Raw genomic sequence first — 11909 nt, 5'->3', positions numbered from 1 at the left:
ACCATGCTGCCCAGTGACAGGAGCCTTCCAAGCAGGGGGACGAGGGAAGCAAAGCCCTGAGACACCTGCATCCCTGGCAGGACATGCTGTTCACAGGGGGACAGGGCAGATTTCTCTTTAGAGACACTGTGAAATTCAGATGGAAAAAAAATATATATTTTCCAACTGTTATATTTCATGAAAGGAGCTGTTCATCCACTTAAAATATAGGTGACAAGTACAAAAGGCATTTGGCATTATAAAGCAGGCCAAATCTTCAGGAGATCGAAGATATATGGTACGCAACCAAGTCCCAGCTTCAATCTGTTCCTATACTGTAAATTCCAATTACATCATGCCGCCTTGTTTAAATACCGTGAAACCTGGCTCATGCCCTAAGTATGTTTTATATATTGCCACATCCATTTGAAATAGATGGGCAATGTGTTTTACGGCACATGTGCAAATATCTCCATATTTTTCCATCTGGGGGTTTATGGGATCTTTCAGAAAATTAATAATGGGGCTCGGAGGAAATGTTCGACTTGGAGGCAGTAGCAGAGATTTATGGCCATCCCACTGGATGCCAGGGAAAAGTCTGAAAGCGCCCAGAGCAGACGAAGGTCCCGCAATCTCCCTGAGAGCTAATTTTGCATAATGGATGAGACTGGGAATTTCCTCCTGTGAGCTGGCAGATTGATGGGAAGTGATTGCTCTCGAAGGCGAGGAGCTGAGCACTGGAGCAAGGGATGGAGATGGAGACGGGGACCAGCACCCATGGTGCTGCTGCCGCAAAGCTCAGACCCGGGCAGGGCAGGAGGAACAGGGACAGTGCTGCCCCAGCCACCCCACCAGCCCCCTTTGGCCACCATGCCTCACTCCCAACTCCAGGCATTGTGTGGCTTTGCTGGAAAAGGGACAGTATGAAGGTCCACACGGGTGTGCTGGCCAAAGCCACCCTGATTTCTGGCCCAAGACATGAGCCCTGTTGGTCTCTGCTGGGCTTCCTGATGGGCAAGCACACCCTCACTGTCATGGCATGGAGAGCACCAAGGGCTCGTAGGACACCCACTCAAGCAGCACTGACCCTATCCCAGTTGGGCCTTGGGGCCAGAGAGATCACGGCACGGGTGGCCAGCAGTGCTGGGAAGGGACACTTAAGAGTCAGCACATACCAAGAGCCTCAAATGGCCATGAGGTCAAGTTAGTGACCCATCGCACAGCTCTGGAGCTGCAAGCATTGGAGAAGCTTTGCTCCCGCTGTCATCTGTCCGACAGGGCACAGGCAGAGGACAGATGCTGCTTCAGGGGTCTTTGCGGGGATGTTGGTGCCAGGGAGATACCTGACTCAGGCGTCTCTGGACTGCTCAAGTGTGCTGAGCTGGGTCTGCTCTGCCCCCTCTCCATCCCCAACCTCCTCACAACCATTGTGTGTGCTGCGATAAACCCAGGGGTCAGCTGGTGGCTGCTGGCTCCCCCTCCTCCTCCAGCACCAGCCACCTCTGGGAGTGCCACCTCTTCTTGCTCCTCCCAATAAGCAAAAGTCGATGATTTCCCGTTGTGTGGGTGCACCGGGTGGGGAAGCAGTGGCTGGTGTTTATTTTGACAGTGGAGAGGCCCTTTGTCCAAGCTTTTGGGGTCGTGCATCTTGTCCAAGATGAAAACATCAGGTGTTTGTTTGAGTCTGATGGTGGTTATGTAAATAGAAGACTCACTTCAACAGCTGCTGGCTCAGCAGTGAGGGCCTGATCCTGCCCTGCACAGAGGCCCCCAGCCTGACATTGATTTAATGGAGATGTAGCATTCCCCCGAACAAGCAATCCCACCCTGATCTGGTGCCTCGTGGGCTGAGGACATTCATGTCAGAGGGTGAAACAGAAGGATGAAGTTGTGGCAGTGGCTGAGTGGAGAAAGCCGGGAAGGAGGTGCAGTGATGCTGATCCCGAATCACAAGGGGACCAGCACGGCTCTGCTAGGGCAGCAGCATCTCTGGGTGGGATGTTTTTTGGTGCCACTGGCAAACAGCACAGTGCAACATCGCAGCGATGCCTTAGGGCCAATGCAGCACAGACGCAGGTGATGGGGTGCAGCAGGGTTTCCCCATCCCCAGGGCACGGATGGGGAATGGTCTTCTCTTTCGCCTCATCCTCTTCATCACCGCTGAGGTGGGAAAACCCCAGCAGGAGGGAGCTGACGGGTTTCTCCAGATGGTGCCCCACTGACCCCAGCCATTCCCCGTCTTCGTCTCTTCCTTAGGAAAACACGGCGTGGGCCAGCCCATCGATTAATGGTTTCCTCATGTTCCCCTGGCGCGGCTGATGTGGGAAGCTGCCTCCCCACTCCCCAGACTCTGCTGAACCAAGCCCCTGCATCCCCATGTCCGAACAACTGCCAGGTATCCTGCACACACGGGGAGCATGTGTTTAACCAGTGAATTGTGCCCTAAAAAATATCAACAGGGAGATAGATAGACTGGATGGAGGAATAAATGAACAAACGAATGACGCAGTGATTAACTCTGATGTAATAAAGGCCCCCAAGGCTTGTAAAAATAGACTTGGCATTTTGAAGTATAGCACATTTCTCATCATTTCGTGGGGGTGAGAGTGGCTGGAGCAGCTAAACCCCCTGCACACTTGGCTGACACAGTAACGGGTGAGAAGAGCGCATCCTGCCCTAGTCCTACAGCACCTCTTGCAGGAGCTCAGGTGGCTGTGGGTGGGTGGAAGAGGTTGGGAGGGCAGGAGGAAGGCTGGGAAATGTAGAGGCCAAAGTTTGCTTAGGAAACAAGATTTGTGACTAAAATTAATGTTAACGAGGGTTGGTAGGGTTGTGAAGTGCGGAGTGAAACGCTGTGCTGGGTAAGGGGTGGTGGATGGAGTGCTGCGGCACCAAGGGCACAGCAGAGCCCGTGTGGGCTTTGCCTCATATACTTGCTCTGCTGGGAGCTCGTGCTCTCCAGTCTTGTTGCAGAAGGGCCAAGGGAAAATCTCTTCAAATCCTTCTGTCACATTGGGGAAGGCAGATGAGAGAGGGATATTTTGGGCCCTGGGGCAGAGCAGAGCTGTTGTCCTCCGCGGTAAGTCCTGGCCATAGGGCTCTGGCCACTTTGTGGACACTGCTGCCTTCCCTGCCAATCCCTGCCAATCCCTGCCAAGACGAAGGATGTGGCACTTGAACTGAGTGGTTGGACGGGTCACCACATCTGAGGGATTGCAGCAAACCACCATTCCCAAGTACACCATGTCCACAGGAGACAAAGCACCACTTTTCCATGTTAACCACAGAAGAATGGAAAGAACAGGCTAGCAGGGCCACCATCACTCCTCTCCGACAGCTGGAGCCACTACTGTGATCCATGTGGATCTGCATCACAGGATGAGAGGCTGCTCTGTGTACCAGAGAGCATCAAGAGAGCAAGGAGATCACATCACACCATGACAAGGGTCCGAGCAAGCAGGTCTTACCTCTCTAAGTAGGTCTTGTCTCTAATTAGAGGCACAGCTCCTCACCTGGGACCATGTTCCCAGAGCCCAGCACTCAGCTGCACCCCCTTGGCCAAGCGAAATGCTCTTTGCTGGACTGTGCTGCACCTGAGGGAGGTGTTTTCCTGTGGGATCTAGGACTATTTTTATTTATATGGACTTTGGTTACCAAGAGCACAGTGATGGGAAATGATCTTTGTATGCATCCATCTGTCTGTCCATTCACCCGTCTGTCTGACCGATAAGATTTGGGTTCAGCTGTCCAAGCTCCTGTGGTCTCTCATGAGTGGAGTTGGCTGGACGACACGGAAAAAGAGCATTGAGTTTTCTGCAGTATTCTCACATTTTGCTTCTTTCCCCGGCCAAATTCTGGGTTTCCATGAAAAATGTCCACTGGTGTTTTGAAATGAGAAAAATTTCAACCAGCTGCAAAATTCAGTCCCAAAGCAGGAGGGAACTTGCAAACTTGGCCTTTCTTTCAGCTGCTTTTGAATCTCAGGCATTTTTGCCTCAGCTGAATACTGGGAAAAAAATCTCTTAAAAAAAAAAAAAAAACAAACAAAAAGAAACAAAAAAACCCCACAGCACGAATGTAAAACGTGCATGGTCATTTTGGCCTTTCTTGCGTGGGGACGAGGCATCCGTTGCCTGGAGCAGCTGGTCCCGGTGCAGCGTTTCTTGGTGCGCGCCTGAGCTCAGCCAGCTGCTGCACAGGACAGGCGAGACCTGCACTCGAGGAAATGGGAACATGCCGAAGCCTTTTCTGATCCTTTGCTGAATTAATATATTTTTCTTGAAGAGTTGTTTGGGAAAGCTGCCATTGTGGCAAGGTGGGGGTGCGCTGCAGTATGTGTTGCCCTTGCAAAGCCTATGGCTGCTGGCCCTGGCCACCAGATACCGCTGCTGCCACAGCATCACACATGGGTCCTGGCAGTGCCCCACGGTGACAAGTGCTCCCCACCACCAAGGGAGTGGCCTCTGTCTGCACCCCACAGCCCCAGCAGAGCTTCAGCTTGCACCCACCAGCCTCCTGGTGCGTCAGTGCAGGCAGGAAGGCAACTCCTTGCTTGATTGCTAATTTCTCCTTTATTTTTTGCCCCCTGTTAAATTTGCTTGCAAAGCAGTTAAGTCTACTGGAAATTTGGCTTGATTGCTCTTTAACTGTGGCTTTGTTTAAATATTAGCATTATGAACAGCAATGAAATAATTACATAAGCCATTAATGAGGATATAAAAACAATACTTAAATAAAATAAACAGCTAGTAATATCATTAATGTTCCTGTTTTTTTCAGTTACAGCTCTTGGAGAGTCATGATGGGAAAGTGGAAGAGTTTTTCCAGCTATTTAACCCCTGTGGCTGCGGAGCCCTCCAGGTTTGGGTTGCTCCAGATGCTTGAGCTGCCAGAGAAGTGGAGGTGGGTGAGGGGTTGGGGAGAGGCCCCCGCTTGCCTGGTGAGTCCAATGTGTAGAAAGAAGCCGACTGGAGCCTGGTAACCCAGTCTTGGTGAGGTAGAAGAGCTCTCTGGGGTCTGCTGTCCCTGTTACACCCAGACAGGTGGACAACCACAGAGCCAAGCCTGGCAGCCAGGATGGACCATGAGCCATCGGCCCCTGGTGTACCTGGGGGTGCTCAGAGCTGGCTCCATAGCACACCCAGAGCCCTGACCTGCAGAGCTGGGGGTGACGGGAGGGAGTATCCCCTTGGCAAAGCCCCCTAGCTTCCCAGCCCCCACACAAACTGCATGTGCATGCAAAGAAGATGCAGAATTAGGTGCTTGGTACTTATTAGACTCATGTTATTAAAAATAATAATAATAAAATAATAATAAAACCCCCAAACGTACATATCATATATGTTACACTATGGTCCACAACATTCACTGGCTTTTCTTTTTACATATTTCACAGATGCCACCACATTGCAGGGCCAGGGTCCCTCTGCATGAGCACCCCCGGGATGGTATTTACATGACACATGTCCCAGCACCCCAAGAAACACAGCAGAGCCCACCCCCCAATCTGCACTGGGTGACTCGCAAAGGATCGCACCAGCATCCTGGATCTGTCCTGTCCAGTCATACGTTTAAATTATAAAGCAAAGAGAAAAAGAAGTTGAAAAGGCAAAGAGATGCATGTGGGGATTTAAATATGCATCTGGGAGCAGCTCCATGTCTAAATCCCCTGGGCAGCACTGCTTCTCCCAAAAAACCCGCTGCAACAGGCGCAGAGCACAGCTTGGCAAGCTGGATTCCCTGTCCAGGATGGTTCCCCTTGCACCTGGAGAAGCCTCCAGCTGTGTTTGGTACCCAGCTTTGGTGAAATGCAGACAGAAGAGCTAGAGCAGCGCAGGGCTGTGCAACACAGGGGCTGCGCAAGGAAGGGCAGATCCAGAAGAGCCAACTCAGCAGCATCCCTGTGAGGATGGCACAGCAGCCCCTGTTTTTGCAGCCCTCGTGACCTGCAGGGCAGCATCTCTGTGCAACTCCGTGGTGCCTCCAGCAATGTGCTCACACTCCAGCACCAGCTCCAGGTGATGCAGCCCCAGTGTCCCTGCGACAGCAGAAGCTGCGTCTGGGGGTTTCCAGAGGCCTGTGCCAGGCAGAGAGAGAGCAAGAAGAAAGATGAGTTCTTGCTTCAGACTTTGGGGTGACACTAGCAGGGGAAGTCAGGAAAACCTCTTCCAGCCAGCAGCCTTAGTGAAGGCGCAGAGTGGCCTGCTCCAGTCCTTTGGCCAGGATTTTAGGACACCCCCAGCCAGAGGGGGAGAGCTCCTCTCCTCAGCAGCAGCCCATGGAGTACGTGGTGGTCCTGCCCCGGTGTCTCTGATCTGCCCCAGTGGGGCACCCATGTGCACTGGGGCGCCAGCTGGGAGCCACCCCTCCTCATCAGCAGTCCCAGCTGGCAGAGCTGAAACAAGAGTGAAGGGCCGGCTGGGAGGGTAAAGAAAGAAATTCAACCACCAGCATCCTCAAAGATTTTGAGGTGCTCCACTTCGAGGGAGGAGAAATCAGGTGCCAAAGGAAACTCTGGAAGGAGCCTCCTGCCCTAGCAGCCTGTGCAGAGCAGTTTTTGGGGAGTGCAGACACATGGTGCCTCTCCTAAAGGCTGTACTTGCTTGGAGAAAGCACATGGCTTCTGTAGCCCTGCACTGATAAGCATCCATACCCACAGAGCAGTGATGCTGTCCTGCTCTTTTGTGAGCTGTGGCTGCTGAAAACAGGGGCCAGCGAACCCCCACACCCCATGGGGTGATGCCGAGCAGTGCCTGGGACTGTGGGGACGACCCTGATGGGAGTCCTGGCCATGCATAATGAAAGGTTGTTACATCACTGACTCTTGCATAATGACTGTTGGGTGCATGGGATTGGAATGAGCCTGGGGCAAGGATGACAGCTCTGCTCCCTGGGCTCTTGGGTGCAAGCAGGCATGGGAGGAAGAGGAGGGCTGGCTGGCCCATGTACTTCAAGGGCCATCTCATGGTAGAGGCTGACAGCCTATGACAGCCAGAACAAGAGGAACCAGAGATGGGAGTGTCCCCTTAGCTCAGCTGGAGGAGGGAAGTGGGGGGTCTATGCCAGGAGTGTGGCATGGGAGCAGCTCATCTAAGCCCACACACCCTTTGCCCCTCAGCTTCTGGCCTCCCCACAGCTCTGCCCATGCCCTGTGCAGGCAGCCCAACATCCATGGGACCTGAAAGATGGCACTGCAGGCTCCTCACATCTCTGAAAAGCAACTTCAGCATCTCCAATAGCTTCACCAATGCACTGAGCTCCCTGACTAGGGCACCTGCATGTCCACACAGCACCTAGATCCTCACTGCCCAAATTCCCCTGTCCTGAACCCCAACAGTGCTCCAGCAGTCTTTTCAGCTGCAGGCCCCAGCACCACCCTGGGATGCTGGAGCCCAGAAGCACCAGACCATCCATGGGATGGAGAGTCCACACAAGGTGCCATGGGCTCCAAAGGGCAAAGCATCATCCTAAAGCAGTGGAAGACTGCGCTGTAGGCTACGATACCTTGCTGAGCCATTCAATAAGCAAGGCAAGGTTTGTGGGGAAGGGATATCTATTGTGAGAGCACCTATTATTTCTACTCATATTCATTATGCCAAGACCTCTACAATCTCAACATGGGAATATACTGATGTCTAGTTGAACTGGAGACTAATACATAGTGAAGAAGACATAAAGGACTAGAGGTGGGTCAATGAAAGCTCTTCCCTCTTCCTGCCACCTCTGCCCCGTGCATCTCCTTGGACAACCTTGGCCACAACAATACTTCCCAGGAGAGCACGCAGTCAGACCAGCTCTGAAGGATGCACACCAATGCAGATGGTCACCTCATGTCAGCTCAGTAGAAGCAGGTGGAATTATGTCAATTGGTACCAGCTGAGAATATAGGGACATAGACCTGGGTGGATGGGTGATGATCCACAATGGCTCTGGTCAGCCTGCCTTATGGGGGGTGGAAATGAGTGTCTCCAGGTCTTTCCTGCTGGGTTGCCTGGACTATGCACCAGGATAGATAACAGCCAGGGGGTTGTGAAGTCGGTCCCCTTCTCCCTGGTGGACATAGCTTTCCCTGGTAGTGGCCACCAACCCACTGCCAGGGCCTGACTCTTCCCCACGGCACTGCAGCATTGCATGGGTCCTGCCCCAGCCAGCAGCACTGGTCCATTAAGCCTGAGGTCAGCAGAGAATCAGGCATTGCAAAAGTTCATTTGTTTTTCCTGGTGGAGCTCCTGGGGCTGGTCTCTCTGCAGCATTGGATGGTGTCCACTCAGCCTGCCCATACGCACGTCGGGATGAAGGACAGAAGACTCTAAACGTCCCGTTCCTGCTGTGCAAGGAGAAGGGCAGAGAGAGGTCTCACAGTAACATGTTTTCAGAGACGGAGGAAGAGGCAGGCCCCGGATGCTGGAGAAGGGAGATCTGTCAACTCAGATGTCAACACTGGGCCGAGGAAGACTTTGTTAACGGGAAAAGGAAAGCCTCAAAAATGAGCACTATGAACAACATGCCCACAGCAGGACATCAATCCCCTTCAAGCTCCTTCAGGCAACAGTGACCCATGGGATCCTGCTCCGCTTTGCTCCTCACTCAAGGTTTGTCATTACTGCATTATTTTTAATACACACTTAGATAAAAAGACCCCCGGACACACCCATGTGTGCACACGCACACTCAAAGGGAAACCATTGCCAAAATATACACTATAGACAGAAGAGTCTGTTCACACTATATATATGTACAGAGTCTCTGGGTGCAGTCTGGCAGCGCACAGCTGGGCTGGGGCTGAGCACGGGGTGGGGTGGGATGGGTGGAAACCCCTCAGGGCTTCACACACTTTCCCTTCTTCTCCCGCCGCTGCAGTTTCCGAAGGCGACGCGTCCAGGCGTCCCGCCACTGGATGACCAGGCTGTTCTTGTCGGCCATCAGTCCTGGCCGGTCAGTGGAGTTTTCACTGATCCCCATGACCAAGTACTTCTTGCTGATCTGGATCTTGGGGCATTTGCAGGACAGGTCTTTCAGATGGATCCACAAGAAGTTGTCACCACGCTTCACCCGCTCATCGCGACACTTGTAGACAGAGAGGATGTTGATGGTGAACTTGGCCCAGTTTGCCACCGTCTCCATTTCCAGGATGTTCACCTGGACCACTGAGGGAAAAGAGGGGGAGGCACGGTGATGGGGGATGCTTTGCCTTGCTCTCCAAAGGAAGCTTTTGTGACGTGAACTGTCAGTCCACAGCAGTCCCACCCGCTTCATTTATTGTACCTTTGGGAGGGCTCTGATTTGGGGACCCTTCTCCATGATGGGTGCTCCCCATCCCCTGGGACATCTGCAGCTCTCCCACCCATGGCCAGCCTGCAGCTGGCCCTCAGCTGCCTCTGTGGCAAAGCCCAGCGTGGCCCAGGGAGGGAGGAGGATCCTTACCATAGTCCTTCTTGCAGTACTTCTTCATGTTAATCTTGTAGTTGCCCTTGGCTGGCTTGCAGTACGAGTCACAGTCTGCAGAGGAGGAACAGAGGGTTGAGCACTGAGGAGCTTGAAGCAAAGCACCACACATGGGGTCCCATCCCACCATAAGGGAAAGGCAACCAAGCGGGGAGGAGAGCAGCAAGACCCAGCCTGGCAGAGGGTGGTGGGTACTCCATGCCCCAAGTGCCCTCTAGAAGGCTTCTGAGCCAGAGCCTGGGCTGCTGCTGGGTATGGGGGTCTGACAAGCCCAGCTGCCCCACCGGCAGTTGACAGGGGCTGGGGGCTCAAACCCAGGCACAAATACATCAGCTGGAAAGAGAAACCAAGGCTGGGTCCCCTCCTGTGCTTATGGTGACAGGATAAATGCAGGATAAATCAGCACAGGAGTGGTGGAAAGAGCCTGGGGACCCTCCTCCAGGATGCCGAAGGAGATGGATGGGACACATACAGGTGAGGTGGTGATGCCACCAGGGAAAGCAGACAAGAGCCATGGCCAAAGACAGTCAGCCAGAACAGCTGTGGCCATGCAAACCTGGGCAATGCAGGGAAGAGAGGCCTCAGCACCAACCCCACCATCATCCCCACAGGGAAGAGACCCAAAGGTAGATCTGACCCCAGACCAAAGGGGCTGTGATCCTCAGAGCTGACTCAGCTCTCAGGGACCAGGGTGGTGGGCATCATCTTTATGTGGCAGCCTCTCCAGAGACCTGCACCTCACCAGTGTCCCAGCAGCAGGGAGGGGGACTCAGATTGTGGGGAGCAGGTGGGTGAGGGAAGCAGCTCTGCTCTGCCAGGTTGGTTCTGCTGCCTGAGCATCCCCTGCTCAGGCCACTCCAGCACAGCCAGGGAGGTCACCAGGCTGTCCTCCACCCCACACAGCATCCCTCCCTGCTGTCCCCCAGATCTCAGGAGAGGCTCATGTCCTCAAGAAGGCTTTTTTCTGTGCATTTCTAAAGACCCAGATTTGCATCTCAAGCAGAAGGAGGGTAGGGAATGCCTCTTTCCTTCTCCCCAAAGGCTTTGATCCCAACAATTGCCCGAAGCAGCCCTGTTCTCCTCCTTTCTTTCCCCCTGCCATCTTCCTTTGAACATCTCAATTTGTCTCTTTCCAAACGGCATGTTTTTTCTAAGCCCATCTTTCTTCTTTTCTCTGCCTTTTGCAGGTTCTGTCTCTGGCTTGGCCCCATGTCCCGGGAGAGAGCCAGCAGTTCCTGAAGTTGTCTTTGTTTGCGGGTTGCCACAGCAATTACTGGGGATGGAGACAAGAGTCTGGGGGAAGACGGGAATAACAGCACCCTGTGCCAAGGGGAGGAGGAGAAAAGAGGAAAGAAAAAAGCCCAGGAGCACAAACTTGCCCCAGAGTCTGCTGCTCCCCTTTCTGCCCAGCTCCTTTTTATTGGGGACTTTGTGCTGTCTGTTCCAAATTTGTCATTGATAGAAGCAGTGCAGCACGAAGCTAATTCTTGTCAGAGCGGGGTGAGCCCTGATTCTCGGCTCAGCTGCCCCCAGGACAGCAGTTGTGCCTGCAGAGGGGGTGCAGGGTCCCCCCATGTGGGGTGGCTGCTGAGTGCACTGAAGCGCTCAGCCATAGTGCTGGATGTGCCCCACCTGTTGCATCCTTGGGATGTGCTACAGCCTCATCCCGGACACTGCTGTATCCCTGGGAGACATGACAGCCCCATCCCAAACACTGATACATCCCTGGGACGTGCTACAGCTTTGTCTCAGACACTGCTGCATCGTCCCCTGGGATGTGCTACAGCCCCATTCCAGACACTGCATCCCTGGTGAGCCACTGGCCCAGCATGGGCGTCCCCCGTCTCTGCGGGGAGAGCACATGTAAGAGGCGTCGAGTTTGCACATCTGGTTTACTTCACCTTGAAAAAAAATGAATATTTTGTTTTAAGAGAGACGTAACTTAATTAGGTGTTATGGCTGCAAATCTTTTACTGCTGACTTTGAGTTACTTTAAAGCTCTGTTTTGCCCTCCACAAGTTTTGTTAACTTTGCTAACGGGGAACAAGGATTTTATTTTTTTTTTTCCACTAAGTGAAAAATATTTTAAGATAATAATTAAAATTACAAGAAGTGGACCCAGGATGTTTCACTGCCAAGCCAGTTGAGCAATCAGGCAGGGAGACCAAAGCTGGACCTCAAAGGCTGTAGATTGTTGGAAAGGCAGGAGAAAACTGGGAAGAGCGACACAGAGGATGGAAATGTCAGCACTCGTGGACAGGACTCCAGCAGAGAGGAGGATGGGGAGAGGAGGGGAAGCCCAGCACCTGAGCACAGTGGCCCCGAACAATGTCCCCCTGTTCCTGCAGTCCGGCACCTGCTGCCAGAAGTAGGGAGGGAGGTGGGAAAGAGGGGGAGAAGGGGCTCTGACACTGCCTGGGCTGGCAGGACCATGGGGTATTGAGGGGCTGAGAAACCCCTCAGGGAGTTCCCAGCTCACGGGGGAG

The 11909-nt window shown here is 53.2% G+C and overlaps 1 protein-coding gene across 2 annotated transcripts in view; it reads right to left on the bottom strand.

Annotated features, from left to right (window-relative positions):
- Positions 1-5233: 5233 nt before the first annotated feature.
- Positions 5234-11909, bottom strand: part of NTN3 (netrin 3) — a 31859-nt gene continuing 25183 nt past the window's right edge. For both annotated transcript variants that reach the window (XM_065850770.2, XM_071815159.1), the window contains exons 6-7: positions 9403-9477; positions 5234-9125 (exon numbers count right to left, since the gene is read on the bottom strand). In XM_065850770.2, coding sequence (XP_065706842.2) covers positions 8797-9125; positions 9403-9477 — 404 coding nt within the window. In that variant the 3' untranslated portion in view covers positions 5234-8796. The remainder of the gene's footprint in view (positions 9126-9402; positions 9478-11909) is intronic.

Source organism: Patagioenas fasciata, chromosome 15 (assembly GCF_037038585.1).
Source record: "Patagioenas fasciata isolate bPatFas1 chromosome 15, bPatFas1.hap1, whole genome shotgun sequence".
Lineage (NCBI taxonomy): Eukaryota > Metazoa > Chordata > Aves > Columbiformes > Columbidae > Patagioenas > Patagioenas fasciata.
This window is presented reverse-complemented; position numbering and strand designations above follow the sequence as displayed.